Source organism: Chamaea fasciata, unplaced genomic scaffold, assembly GCF_029207755.1.
Source record: "Chamaea fasciata isolate MVZ Bird 193981 ecotype frontalis unplaced genomic scaffold, bChaFas1.0.hap1 SCAF_2, whole genome shotgun sequence".
Taxonomy (NCBI): Eukaryota; Metazoa; Chordata; class Aves; order Passeriformes; family Sylviidae; genus Chamaea; species Chamaea fasciata.
The window spans coordinates 25,651,656-25,664,722 of NW_027094087.1; the positions used below are offsets into that span (position 1 = coordinate 25,651,656).

The 13,067-nt window shown below is 43.7% G+C and overlaps 2 protein-coding genes across 3 annotated transcripts in view; one reads left to right on the top strand and one right to left on the bottom strand.

The window, feature by feature from the left end:
- Positions 1–352: 352 nt before the first annotated feature.
- Positions 353–11,618, bottom strand: RABL3 (RAB, member of RAS oncogene family like 3). 2 transcript variants are annotated; one of them, XM_066175312.1, is made up of 8 exons: positions 11,560–11,618; positions 11,304–11,395; positions 9,544–9,673; positions 6,605–6,719; positions 5,321–5,471; positions 4,609–4,680; positions 3,752–3,790; positions 353–1,170 (listed from the first exon to the last, which is right to left on the bottom strand). In XM_066175312.1, exons 1-8 carry the CDS (start codon positions 11,603–11,605, stop codon positions 1,105–1,107), a joined length of 711 nt encoding a protein of 236 aa, XP_066031409.1. In that variant the 5' UTR covers positions 11,606–11,618; the 3' UTR covers positions 353–1,104. The 2 variants fall into 2 exon arrangements, with proteins under 2 accessions (XP_066031409.1, XP_066031410.1); XM_066175313.1 differs by lacking the exon at positions 3,752–3,790.
- Positions 11,619–11,847: 229 nt separating this feature from the next.
- Positions 11,848–13,067, top strand: part of GTF2E1 (general transcription factor IIE subunit 1) — a 48,970-nt gene continuing 47,750 nt past the window's right edge. The window contains exon 1 of the mRNA XM_066175314.1: positions 11,848–11,933. The gene's annotated coding sequence lies outside the window, so the exon portion shown is untranslated. The remainder of the gene's footprint in view (positions 11,934–13,067) is intronic.

Consider the following 13,067-nt stretch of genomic DNA (forward strand, 5'->3'; position numbering starts at 1 on the left):
GCCATAAATCAGGCTTCTACCATTCCGTGGAATTCTAGCAAGGTGAGAAACTGCACAAAGCTTGGGCTGTTTAGGAAAACAAGACCCTGTACAGGAGATCAGACCAGATCAAGTCTTCTTTATCCTTAGTGCTAACTGTGTAAAGCAAACATCTATATCACAGAATTCTCCTCCTAATCATGCTCAGTTCCTAATTTTTACACAGCTTTATATCCCTTCTAAATTTCTATCCATTCTAATTCAGGGGATGTTCTTACATTTCATGTGTTCTGAATCCTCTAAGTCCTCAGGCTCAGTAGGACCATGTTAGATTTGTTCCAAATAAGCACTGTATAAAAACATACTTTTCCCATCAGTTTTCAATGAATTGTCTTTTAATTTAATATAAAAAACAAGACCACAATCAATTATGAAAAGATAAACAGCAGAACCTGATTTACTTTGCCCTCTCCAAGATAAACGATTTTAATTTAAGCAGCAGAACTAACACCAGTTGTTCTCTACTGATGATTTTCTTTTTAAGGCTTCAAATCTTTTTTCACATCTTGCCTATTGCTTTTATCCCTTTTGAATAGGGATGAACAGTGTGCTCTAGGTGAAACAACACTCCATTCATTTAATGGAGGCATTCTCTTATTTCCCAGACCACTCCTTACCCATCGTTACGTTTTGCTCACTTGTTTTGGTCACTTTACTGTACATGAGAGGCCCACTCAGTGTTATCTTTCCTTTAGAGGTAAAAAGAATGCAAAACATTGCAAAGACTGTCCATAACTTTTCCAAATGGAGACAAGGACGTCACATATATGTGCTGTGTATGACGAAGTTTCCCACAGGAGTGTGAGAGGCATTCAACTTATTGCACACTTTCCCCAGAAGTTCCCATAGATCCAGATGGTCTGCAATCCTAAGAAATACTCTAGGCTCCAGATTAGGTTTTTGGAAAACCTTGCCCACGTCTTTTCCAACAACAGAAGCTTCAGCAGGCTAGCCAGCTGTAATATCATTTTATCCACTTGACAGAAGCATTACTGTCTTTGAGCACCCAGTTGGAATGGGAATGTCATTAAGACAGAGAGAAGTCATCTTCCACTTCTTCAGTGCTCAGTCATAGTGAAGGCTCTTCAGTGTTCCTCCTCCAAACCTCTTCCTTTCAGAGAAGCCAGGAATCTAGAGGCAGGGAAGACAAGTTGTCATGTCAGAATCAGCAGGAGCTCCCTCTAGCCCACACTGTTACCAAGCCAACTGCAACTTCTTCCACACCATCTCCAGAATCAGGGCCACAGTGCTTCAGCTGACTGCTAGAGGAGCACCAGCAATTAAACACTGCACAACTTCACTATGGCTCATCTGTTCTGTGGGGCTCCTTAAGACTTTTTGGCAAGGGAAATTGAAAGCCTCAGTCCTAACCCAGTTAATGACAGATTTCAAAGCCTGCATTTCCCTCCAGATTCAAGTGCATACAAGAATTTCTCCTCCATTCATTTTTAAAACTATAAAACAATATAAACTAAGTCCTATCAAAGAGCTGTTGAAGCTTTATGCCTTCAAATCCGGGCAGCAGCACTTCACTGGCAGTTGAAAGTACAGTTTTATCAATGGCTGAAAGCTTAAAGAAAACTATTGGCATAGAAATGGCCGTAACAATACAAAGGATTAGCATTCCTGCATTTGCAGCCCATCTACAGACACTGCTTTCACAGTGACAATGGATGTTTACAAAGAAAATCGACTTAAATTCATCAGAAGCTTCTCTGGCTTTGACAGTATTTCAGTCAGATTTTCAATCCAATGCATCCTCAAAAGAAAGTGATGTGCTGCTTTCTAATACTGCATATCTGCCCTATAGGCATCATAAAACTATTTGATTACAGGCCAGAGTAACTTTTACCTTACTCACTACTCACAAGCAGAAACAGCAACCCCAGTAGATGCACCCTCCCAAAACAATTCCACACTTTCATAGGAAACACAGTCTATTAAAATGGAGGGAGTCAACCAAGCCCTACAAATCATGCCAGAAGAGCTTGGGCATGTATGGGTGGTATTGGATGAAAACAATCTACAATTCCCAGCAGATTGCTCAGGTTACACACTTCACTGGTAAGCAGAGAGCTGGAGAGCTTTCCCAAAATAAAAGTCCACTAAAAACTCCACAGATAAAATTTACTTGGGGTTTTAGGCCCAAAACTCAAACAGATATCCAAGGTATTCACTAAGGTACTGGCTTGATCATCTCTGAAAAAAAAAATCATCTCTAAGGATAAAATCAGGTAGATTTTGTAAAAAGGTTCACTTAATAGAAACTGCTTTGGGAATTTAAAGAGGAAAAATGCAATCATTATAACTAAGAAGTACCTGAATACCATAGGTGAAAAGTTACCTGATTTAGCATTTTTTATGTCCAAGTCACTAATTAAAAGTAACAATTATTTATTTATCACCAATCTGATAGAAGTTGGAGCTATGAACAATTTGAAACTCGTCATTCTTTTCATCCTGAAGAAGCTTATAACAGAAATACCTCAGAACACAAATGATCTTAGTGACCTATTGTAGAAAACCCACAAACACAGTGGTAAGAGTTCTATTATGTAGATAACTTCAATGGATAACATTAAGAGGTTGTACTGAAGTCTCAATTTCCAGTTTGGATTTTGCCTCTTTAAACATGACTGTTTGCTATTTAAGATTTGTTTTAAGTTTTGAGCTCCTGTCAGGGAAGTAGGTAGTCATCAGCAGGCTGCAATCTTTGGCACATAACCAGAAGGAATGTAGAGTTAATCCCTGGCTAGCCACTAAATAGCAGCAAATAATAAAAATAAAAATCTTACATCATGCATCAAAGACAACCAGCACACAAGCAGGTTTCTGCATTAAGATATTATTCCCATGAAAGGGAAAATTCCTTTCACTAGAATGTGGGGAGGAGAGGGGGAGAGGGGAAGGAAAAAAGGCATCATGCAGAACTGAAAGAGGCAAAAGAAATTTATTTTTAAAAGGCACTACAAAAGCACACAAAGAAAGGAAGCATTTTGTAATCTGTGGCTATTTTCCCCTGCTCTCCCCAAGAAGCTTTCAGCACAGCTACCTCTAACAATGTACAGGTGTGACTGTACTTCAGAGATGCTTTTCATGGTAATATGCAACATCTTTACATATGGTAAATGCAACTTCACTACTCCCTGCATGGTAAACTGCACATGGGGAGGCTGGGGGCACAGAAGCTGAAGTGGCCTGCCCAAACCAGAAGTAATTTTACTAGTACTAACCCAACTGGCTGAAAACAGTTAAGTCAGTTCTTTAGGAATGAATTACAAGCTGATACCATACTGCCATTTTCCTTGTGGCTCCACTGAGTCTCTGCAAACTACCTGTATTAAACATTAAATCTAGTTCCAGCTGTGCAAAAAAAAAAAAAAAAAGCCTTTTCATTAACCTTCAGGATAGCATCAATGGCCTGAAGCTGACGGAGGTGAAAGAAATCACATTTGCCCATTTTACCTCATTCTTCTAACTTCTCTGTTAGCATATTTAAGTATTTTACTGCCAATAACTTTACAAACAAATACTTCAGCTGACAGAAGTCAGCCATTCTTCTGTCTAGCCTTAACAGCTGTGCTCCCACAGATATAAGAATTCACAGATTGTCATTTAGGTTGCATGAAGCTCGTGTTTTAGAGAGGACTGTGTCAGCAGTTCACATTACACAGGGAGAAATGAAAAAAAAAGGAGGAGAAAAGTGACAAACCTGATTGCCATCCCTTAAGAAGTATCTCTTCTCTATCACCTGGGAACAAGAGAGAATGATCTCAGCTTGCACAGCACATGCATAACCTCAGGTTGCAACCAACACTTCACACATGAGCACTGAAACTCATGGCTGACTGGGGCAAGGTCTGACCCCACATCTCTGCTCCAGGCCCACTGCTTTAGTGCAATGCTCTAGCACACACAGCAGTTGCCCCCCTACAGCCATTCTTAGACAAGCTAATTATCCTCAACTCCAATACACTTAATTTAGTTAGCCCTCCTGGGTAATGGAGGTGATGGTTTGTGTGTCTCCTGCTTCAGTGTCAGTTACTCCCATTCCCTTAGGGATAGTGGTTCCTACTGCACAGTAGCCCCACTATGCTATCTTTGCTCACAGGATGCTTAAAACAGAGCATTCCTTCCCTCATTTGCACAGTGGACCTTAATGATCCCTTTTTCAGGAAGGCAGAGTAATATTCTTAATTTCTTAATTCCTGAAGGTTGTTTTAACTAGGATCAAGAGAGCTAACCAGTCCTGTATCTCCCTACATCACTACCCTAGAATGCTGCAACCTCTCTGGCCTGCCAGACCACTCCAAAAGCATAAACAGAGTGTCTTTGCACATTTGTGAGTTCTTTTCCACTGCTCTATGCAGATCAGGAACTAAATCTTCAAGCAGATCAGCTATCTCCTGTAGGGCTCCAAAAGCAGATCAATCTTTGGCCTCCTCACACCTGGCCTGAACCAACTCAAGAGAGTGGCATGTGAAAGGAGCAGCTTAAACTGTTGTTCATGCTTAAATATCAGACAGCATTTGATGAACAGGATAATAAAACATCATTTCATTGACTTACCTTATCAAAAAACCTGCTTAGTTTGACAGCATTGGATGAACCTGCAGCCAGGTAACGAGGATTGGTGCAGTCCTACAACACCCAAAAGACAACAACAAACCAAGCACACGGAAATCAGTGCAAGGGAGCCAAACACAAGGAAATGAACATACCCTTTCCCCTGACACACCATCAGTGAGGGAAAACAGTGGATCTGCTGATTTCTGCCCCACAGTCACTTCAGAGAAAAGGCCAAATGTTCTGTGAATCAACTGCAGAATTCCAAGCAATCCCCCAAATGCTCCACATCTTCCTTCCACCACCAGCTATACAGTCAGGCAGTGATTTGGACAGGCTACACCTGAGATTGGGAGTGTGTATACAAGCATTCACACAGCACATGTATATTTTTACACCCATCAACCTATATAAAGTCATCTTCATGTTTCATTCAAAGACAGTCTATGTCAGAGCTATGAATTTGAAAAACAAAATTCGACTCCCAGCCAACAATTCTAAGCTTAAGTGACCTTATCTAATAACCCTTACATCTCCTTATAGTGAAACAAAGGCATCTGTTTCATCAAGCAAGGGGCCCAGCCAACCAAAATGTGAATGACTGGCACTACCGGAAAAATCTCCAAAAGCCAAATTTTTGTTACATCTTTACTTACTAAAATTTGGACTCACTCCCATATAAAAGAAAAACAACAGTGATAACAAGGATACCAACCAAATTTATCTCTTCAGCATTGAAATCCTCAGCCAAGAATGCTGTTCTGGTCAGAACTTCATTCCTCTTGGTTTCTGGGATCTGATCCAGTTTAGTTCCTATTACCAGCAGTGGGATCTGGTTATCACCAAACTGTTCATGGTCATAGTCACTGATGAGGAAAACAAATACAATCCTGAATGAGGCAATGGCCATGTAAGTGGGCACAAGTACAACATCACCTTCCCCGTGCCTCTCAAAAACCAGCAATTTATTTATTAATGGTCCATTTATCTAAGTTAAAATATGCTGTATCTTTAAATTAAGGAAGGGCTTCTGCATCTAAGTCATTACATAGGAATCCAAGCTTCAATCATCCTCCTTAGCTAGGATAATCAATTGTTTGTCATTTTTACTTAAACCAAGCTTTCTAACAAGCAATTTTACAACTAAAAGCAACAACTTGGGCAAGGAATTGCTAGTTGCTGAACATCTGTCCGTGACAGAAGTTAAACTTTTGAAAATTAAAACAATTGTGAAGAACCTGTCTGTGGAGACACTGGAGAATTTTGCAGTTTATACGATGCAAATCCTCTTTCCCATCTCCCGTGTTTCTACAGAAACACCTGTGTACCAGAACAGACAGATAAACAATTGATATTCTTCCCACAAAAAGCTATTCCTCATTATTGCCTTCCTGCTCATGTGTGAGGTTTAGCAAAGATTTTAAAACCTCCTTGACTTAGATGGATGACAGGAATGCAGAGGTACAGGAGGAAATCCTTGACAAGGTGTTGGAGAAATAATTATGAACATGCTGTTTAAGCAGAGTTTTCTAAGCTCTCTTAGCCACACTCCTAAAATAATTCCCCCACCACCCAAACCAAAAATGTATGAAGTGAACTTCCTCAGTCTTGGTGCATGGAGGGAATGCCACTGTGCCCAGACACATCATCCCTGTACAATGGCATCTCTCAGTACAGACAGAGACATCTGGAGGTAACAGGGACTGGACCCACTCTCATAGAGGCCTCAGACAAATAAAAGATGCAGTAAACATCTTTTCCCTTAAAGCGAGGTCTCTGCCACCCAGTTTGGGAATCTGCTGTCAGAATCGCCTGATTGGCAGTATAAAAAAAGAGATCAACAATCAACTTTCTTTGATATTCCCCATGTCCTTCTTTCTTCCTAGTCTAACCACATCTACTTCCCTGTGGAGACCAAGTAGCCTCAGAGATGAACAAAGGCTTCTACAACTGCTTGGAATTACCCTGTCTGAGCTCTGCATGGATGTTTTTCACTCACCCATTTGTCACGAGAACTCCTGTTGGAGCGACATCTCTGTTGAGCGCTTCCAAAGACCAGCGATACAAATTCTGGGATGATTTCTTGTTGGTCAAGTCATGCACTAAAATTATCCCTAGAGTGAAAGACAAGACAGCAAGATGCCATTTAAAGATACATATTCTCCTCCTTATCTTACCAAAATGACACCTGCAGGTTCCCAGATATCTGAGAATTATGTAAGGGATGTATAACCAGTTCAGTCACACTGAATAAGTAAGACTGAACATATCAGGATGCAACAGGTTTTTTAAAGCTGCTTATCAAGAACTGGCTGAGAGCTAAGAGAAAAATCACATGAAAGCAGGAAACAAACAGCCACCTCAGGGTTTAATCTGCAAAAGGCTCACAGGCATTCACTGATTCTGTCTACATCTCATGATACTGAAATTCTATATTACTGCAGCAGAAAATTTAGCCTTTCTCTGGTAAACATTTTTTTTGTCACACCATCTATAAAGTCTACAGGCTTTTTCTTTGATTCAAAAGAGTTCAGAGAGAACTACTGCTTTCCTGCATTTTCAAGAATTAACGCTATATACTTGGGGAGGTATCCAAAGGGGAAACAGACACTGATGAAATTTCACAGTCCACTAAATGGCTGATAGAAGCATGAATTAATAAGACTTATTGTACTTAAGATTAGGTTCCTAGCATTTTTCATTATCATGAGCCTTCAAAATGTAAATTCTGAGACAGAGTCAGGCTTCCTAGCTGTGCTATTAACAGACACCCACTTCTGATAACCACAGTTCCTAACTCAATTTCCAACTCCTGCTAGCAAATTTCTTCTATTTATTCACACCTTCTGCAATATGTGGAATGTTCCCACTTCCTCCAGACTTCAAACTACCATCAATTCAAGGACAAAATGGAATGATACCCCTTATCTGCATCAGGATTCATTCTCAAAACACTTCACAGCCTACAGGTGGAAAAAACTTACTAATTTAGTCTTTCACCTTAACTCCCAGAGGTGCCACCCACTGTACACACTACAAACAAACCACATTTCCACAAACATTTTCCACTACCCCACAGCATCTCCCACGAGAGTTCCCAGCGTATCACAGCTACAGCCCTCCTTCAAAGCATTTATCTCAGTAACAGTATAAAAAGGCAACTCTGCTGTGTGTCCACCCCCAGTGTAGAGAGAAAATGCCTGATACAACAGAACTTGGCCTACAGCAACAGACTCAGAGGCACTGCTGCACAGCCTGTGAGAAATACCCTCCACCTCCACACACTCTCCCTCAGTTATATCTTTGATTGGTCAGTTCCCTTATCTGCTTCACCTAAAACCTGCACAGTTAGTTGCACCAGCAGAAAAAGGCTGTCAACATCCAAAAAGAGCAGGCAGGAAGAATGGCTGCTCAAGGAAATGCTTCACCCACAACAAGGTCTGCAAGCCAAGGCTTTACTGCTCAGTCACTGTCCTCAGCTACCAGTCCCCACACCAGGTGGAGGGTCAGCAAAAAAGAACATCTGTGGATAATCCAAAACCACACTGTACCCAGCCCTGTCAACAGCTACTGCCACAACCAAACACTGCCTGGTTTTCAGACCACAGCAAGCCCAGAAAGCACAAGCAGTCAGGCAGAAGGAATGCATTCATCTTCTCTTCTTAAATCAGGTCAAGCAGAGGCAATTTGTGAGACAAGCTCTAATGGAGAAATTAATCTAATGAAAGAAACAAGGCCCAAGGTTAACCACCAAAGTCAACACTCTTCATATGCAAGCTGTCTAATTAGTATCTTTGGGGCAGTGGAGATAAATAACTGTATTTTAATGTCATCAATTATAATTCAGATGCACGAGCCCAAGATCTCATTTCCTAATGGGCTGTTCTAAGGTATTTCCAAGTCTGACCCACACTCCCTGGCACACTGTAGATTTGGTACCAAAAAGAAATCAATTTTTTTTCATATACCAAAGAGGCTTGCTTTGAGGGCATAACTCTACTCCAGTCTTATATACAGAAATCTGGTTAACAGTATAATCAAGAGGTACCTAACACAGTTTTCCCCCTGAGAAAGGAAGAAGAAATAACTAGTTAATCACACACTAAAAATGTTTATTGTGTGGTATAACATGTTGTTGAAAGGCCTTCAAATGAGTGGGAATAAGCAAAGAGAAGCAAACAGAACACTTGAGCCAGATTTCCAGAAGCAGCTGTTAGTCTGATACACATCTATTTTTAGTGAACTGCCCTGGGATAACAAAAAGTAACAACTGAAAAGCTGCACTGTTATGTTTATAATCTCTTATTTGCTCTTGTTACAGACACAGATGAACTACTAGGCCTTTAAGACAGTATCTCAACAGAAGGCACAAAATGCTACTTTCTACATATGCAGCAAGTTGCAAGATTCAACCCTTAAAAATAAGTTGGTAAGCTAAATGAGCAGAGGCAAGATGGTTATCAGCATATGGCAATTTTATGGGAGACAGTTCAAATTTGCCAGGGTAGGATGTAACTATCAAAGTTCATAAAAACTGAAATAATTTCTCTGCTGTAGGTTTTATGACAGAACAGACAAGAAAGTATTAATCATAAAAAAAAATCTTAAAAATATAAAAATCATATTTGTGCAGTGTATCAGACCCAGAAAGGTCTGCAACCACTGCACCTTCAAAGGCTCCCTGCTGTGCCAGCTGCACAAGACTGAAGGGAAAGGCTGACAGAGCTCATCTGCACAGGTCTGCCTGGAATATCTGCCATTCATAACTGAATCCATAAAATTCTGCCTATGAATGGTATCAGGTTTTTTTTTCCTGCATAAATCAGAAAGGAGAACCATGTAGCCCTCAGCCAGGCTGCCTGGAACTCTGCCTCAGAACCAAGGGACAGCTCCTAACAGAGCCAGTAGTAAAACCATATTTACACCAAGCAAACTCACCATTCAGCAAATTATAGAACACTGCTCGTGTGCTTTTCACACTGGTGGCACTGCCCACGGAGCCTCCAACATCCCACAGCTCGATGTAATAGGTCTTCTCTTCTGGAGTTCCTTCCTTGTAGTCATGGATCTGATGGAAAATTCACACCATACACAACCCCAGCACCATGTCACAGAGTTAACCCACATGACACTGACACTTCCAGCTGGAAGGATTATTGCATTTGGACAGAAATTTGGAAATTCTCATGCTGACACTACTTCAAACCTCTCAAGTGGAAGAGAGATGAAATGAGTCAAGGAGCATTGGGCACCAGAGAGATGGAGAGCCCCATCTCATGAGAGATGGAGAGCCTCATCTCATGTGAGATGGAGGCTGGTGAGTAAACAGGGAACATCCTCTGCATCTCAGCATTAACAAACGCAGCATCTCATGATGCGCTCAGACGCGGCGTTTTGCCAAAGCAAATGGAAAAAATTAAGGTCTTGACTTCTTACAGTTATTAAAACCCAGATGGCAGCACTGCAAGAATATTGACACAGGTGACAGACCTGGATTCCAGCTGACCACATCTTTTTCCAACCCAAATTCTGACATCTCAACTGAATTAATCAACAACTTCTGCCCCCAGAGGTGCTGAGCATTTCTGCTCCACAATCAAACAGGACTGCCATGCTCCTCTCCTCAGATCTTGGAAATACATTCCTAACCTAGGGCAATGCATTTCAAGGAGAATGCAGCAGAGTGATGTAGAAAAAAAAGGCATTTATCAATGTCCCATGAGGGCTGTAGGCTGGGCCAAAGAACTGCTGGATGGACATCCTCATTCTTCCCACAGCAGGTCCTGCAGCAAGCAGTCAGGAGGAGAAGCAACCCCACGGTCACAATTGTCACCAAAACCCAGGAAATAAACTCTCTAACCCAGTCAGGGTAGAAAATCAACACTAATTCATTCAGCACTGAGGTACCTGAGTAGCACTTCACCAAATGTGTACATCAGTCACCAAAACTTACAACTATTTTATACATCTTGGCAAACAAAGGAATTAGTGCCCACTGGCTTACAAGTTACACAGTTCTCTTCGTTAATCAGTATTCCATCTTCCACTGGCTATTGATTTCTCACTTCTCATGCCAACTAGCCCACATTTTCAGCCTTTTTATTGTCTTTTTGCCAGATAGGGAGAGTCTTATTAATTGTCTTTGTTAGTTTCTCCTTCAGCTCTGCTTTCTGCAACATGTCTTTGTGGTTTATAAACCTGCGTTCCTGGTGCCCAGGCCTCAGCAATAAATTCCTCCTGTTAATTTCCTCACCCAGGCCCACGGGCACTTGAAGCATGTCAGACCCTAAATTTTAATCTGTTTTTCTAACGCAATGAGTATCATCCAGAGCTTTCCTGCATTCCCACAACCTAAAGGAGCACAAACTGTTTCCCCCACTGTGTCTGGCTGACAACTGGGCTGTTCCTTGGCTGTTTCTCACGGAACTGGCCACCCTGTGGCCTGTAACACGCCAGTGGCCACTGCAGCAGGGAGCTGCGAGTGACGAATGTCTCGTTTGATTGTGACAACCTTGGAAAACCAAAACTTGCTTACACAAGTGCTTGGCTCACATTTGACGCTACTTGTATCAGAAGATTAAGCCATCAGCAAAACACATGATCAAAGTACACCCTCCTTCTGGGGCGGTAAGTAATTAAAATAAAATTCCCTCAGACGTCAGGCTCAGGGCCACCAGGAGCCCGTGCATGTCACCTACTCGCACGTCCACGGAGCAGCCCACCGTCCAGGACGGGTTTCCCAGCACCTGGTTGTGGCACAAGAGGTGAACGAGCGACGATTTCCCGACACCTGCAAGTGCACAGAGAGAGAACAACTACTGGGAGGCGGTGCCGGGGTTACAGGCGGCGAGGCCGGGAGCAGCGCTGAGTGAACGCGGGCGGTCCCGGCCCCTCAGCGGGTGACGGGGTGGGAGGCGAGTGGCCGGGGCCCAAGGCCCGGGGACACGGACTCACCGGAGTCGCCCAGCACCAGCACCTTGACCCTGTCCAGAGCCGCCATCTTCACCCAGCCTAGCAACAACGCCCGGTCTCCCGCCAATCGTGGCGCGTGTTCTTGCCGCTTCTCTCAGCCTATTGGCTGCCTTCCGGAGCGGCCGGCGCGTTTCTCACTTTTGATTGGTTCATCCCTGTGAGGGCGGGAAGGGGAGGTGCGGTACGAGCAGGCGATTGGCTGGTCTCCCTGTCGCTCCGGGCGGCGGGGCGGGAGGGGGCGGTGCGGCGCAGGCGCGGGCGGGGCGGTGACGGCAGAGGAGCGCGCGGCGGTGACGCGGGTGGCGGGGCCGCTGGAAGCGCCGCCCGGAGCCGGGAAGAGCTGGAAGCGGCGCCAGGTCAGTGCCGGCCCCGGGGAGCGGGGTGGTGCCTGCGGCCCGCGGAGCCCCCGGCCCGGCGCTTGGGTGCCGCAGAGCGGCCCGCGGGACCCGTGCTCCCCGCACCGTGTGCCCGCCTGGGCCCCTTCCCCGCCTTGGCTCCTTCCCACTGTTCGCCGTTCCTCCTGCGGTGTTGGTGTTGAGGCTTCTTCTTTGTTTCGTTTTGTCTTTTTTTTTTTTTTTTTTTTTTTTTCCTCTTTTTAAGAGGTATTGCTGGCCTCCTCTTGTCCTACGGAAACCTACACACAGTTGGATGTTTCAACCTCAGCACACAGTAGTGGGTAGGGAATGGGAAGCTGTGCAGACGGCACAGGGATTCTCCCGTCAAGGCTTAGTCTGCTATTACAGTCCGGGGAGTCTGTGTAGTGTGGAATTTGAAGGGAGATGCAGGCTATGGGCATCTGAGGAGTGGCTGGCGGGCAAAGCGAGCTCATTCCTGTTTGCCAGGTTTGAGCCGACCAGCCAGCGCTGTAACTATTCAGTTTCCCAGGTCAGCAAGGTGAGGTTTGTGGGTTTGTTTTTTTTTTCCTTATTCTTTTTGGTTGTTTTGTGGTTTGGGGTTTTTTTGTTTGGTTGGTTTTTTTGTGTATATACATTTCTTCTGGCCTTGGGAGCGTGCTGGTTCCCTGAGAGGCGAACACCACATCTCACAGTGGCACCGGGCTGTTGTTACATGGCTCCAGCTGTCGGGCTTGGGCCATTGCAAGCGGCTCAGAGTGAACAGGGAAGGTCAGCATTCTGAAAAGGGTGTTCAGCCGTGCACAGCTAAGGTGCATTTTCATGAAGTCTAGGTAGCTTCATATTTTTCATCCCCAAAAGGTGGGGTTTTTTCTTTCATCTTTTCCAGCGCAGTGGCATCCTCTCTTGCTGCTGGTTCTGTTGCTCGCCAAGAGTTCACCACCAGCTCACGAAACTGTTGAAAAACATAGCAAAAAGGAAAAAAAACCAAAAAAGTGCTTTTCTATCTTTGAGTGATCATTTGGGTGTACAGGATGGTGCTGAGAAGGCAGAGCCATGTGCCTGGGAGAGGAGCACATGCCTTTCTGGCAGGAATGAGGCTTGATGGGAATTGCATTTCTGCCTTCCTCTTCCTGT

What these genes read in the sequence shown, in the direction of transcription:
- RABL3 (XM_066175312.1), bottom strand. Translation starts at nt 11,605, where the DNA reads ATGGCGGCTCTGGACAGGGTCAAGGTGCTGGTGCTGGGCGACTCCG. An exon ending in GCTGCTCCGTGGACGTGCGA is followed by an intron (nt 9,674 to 11,303) that starts GTAGGTGACATG and finishes ATTTTCCATCAG; the next exon opens with ATCCATGACTACAAGGAAGG. An exon ending in TAAGCAGGTTTTTTGATAAG is followed by an intron (nt 3,791 to 4,608) that starts GTAAGTCAATGA and finishes TCTTGTTCCCAG; the next exon opens with GTGATAGAGAAGAGATACTT.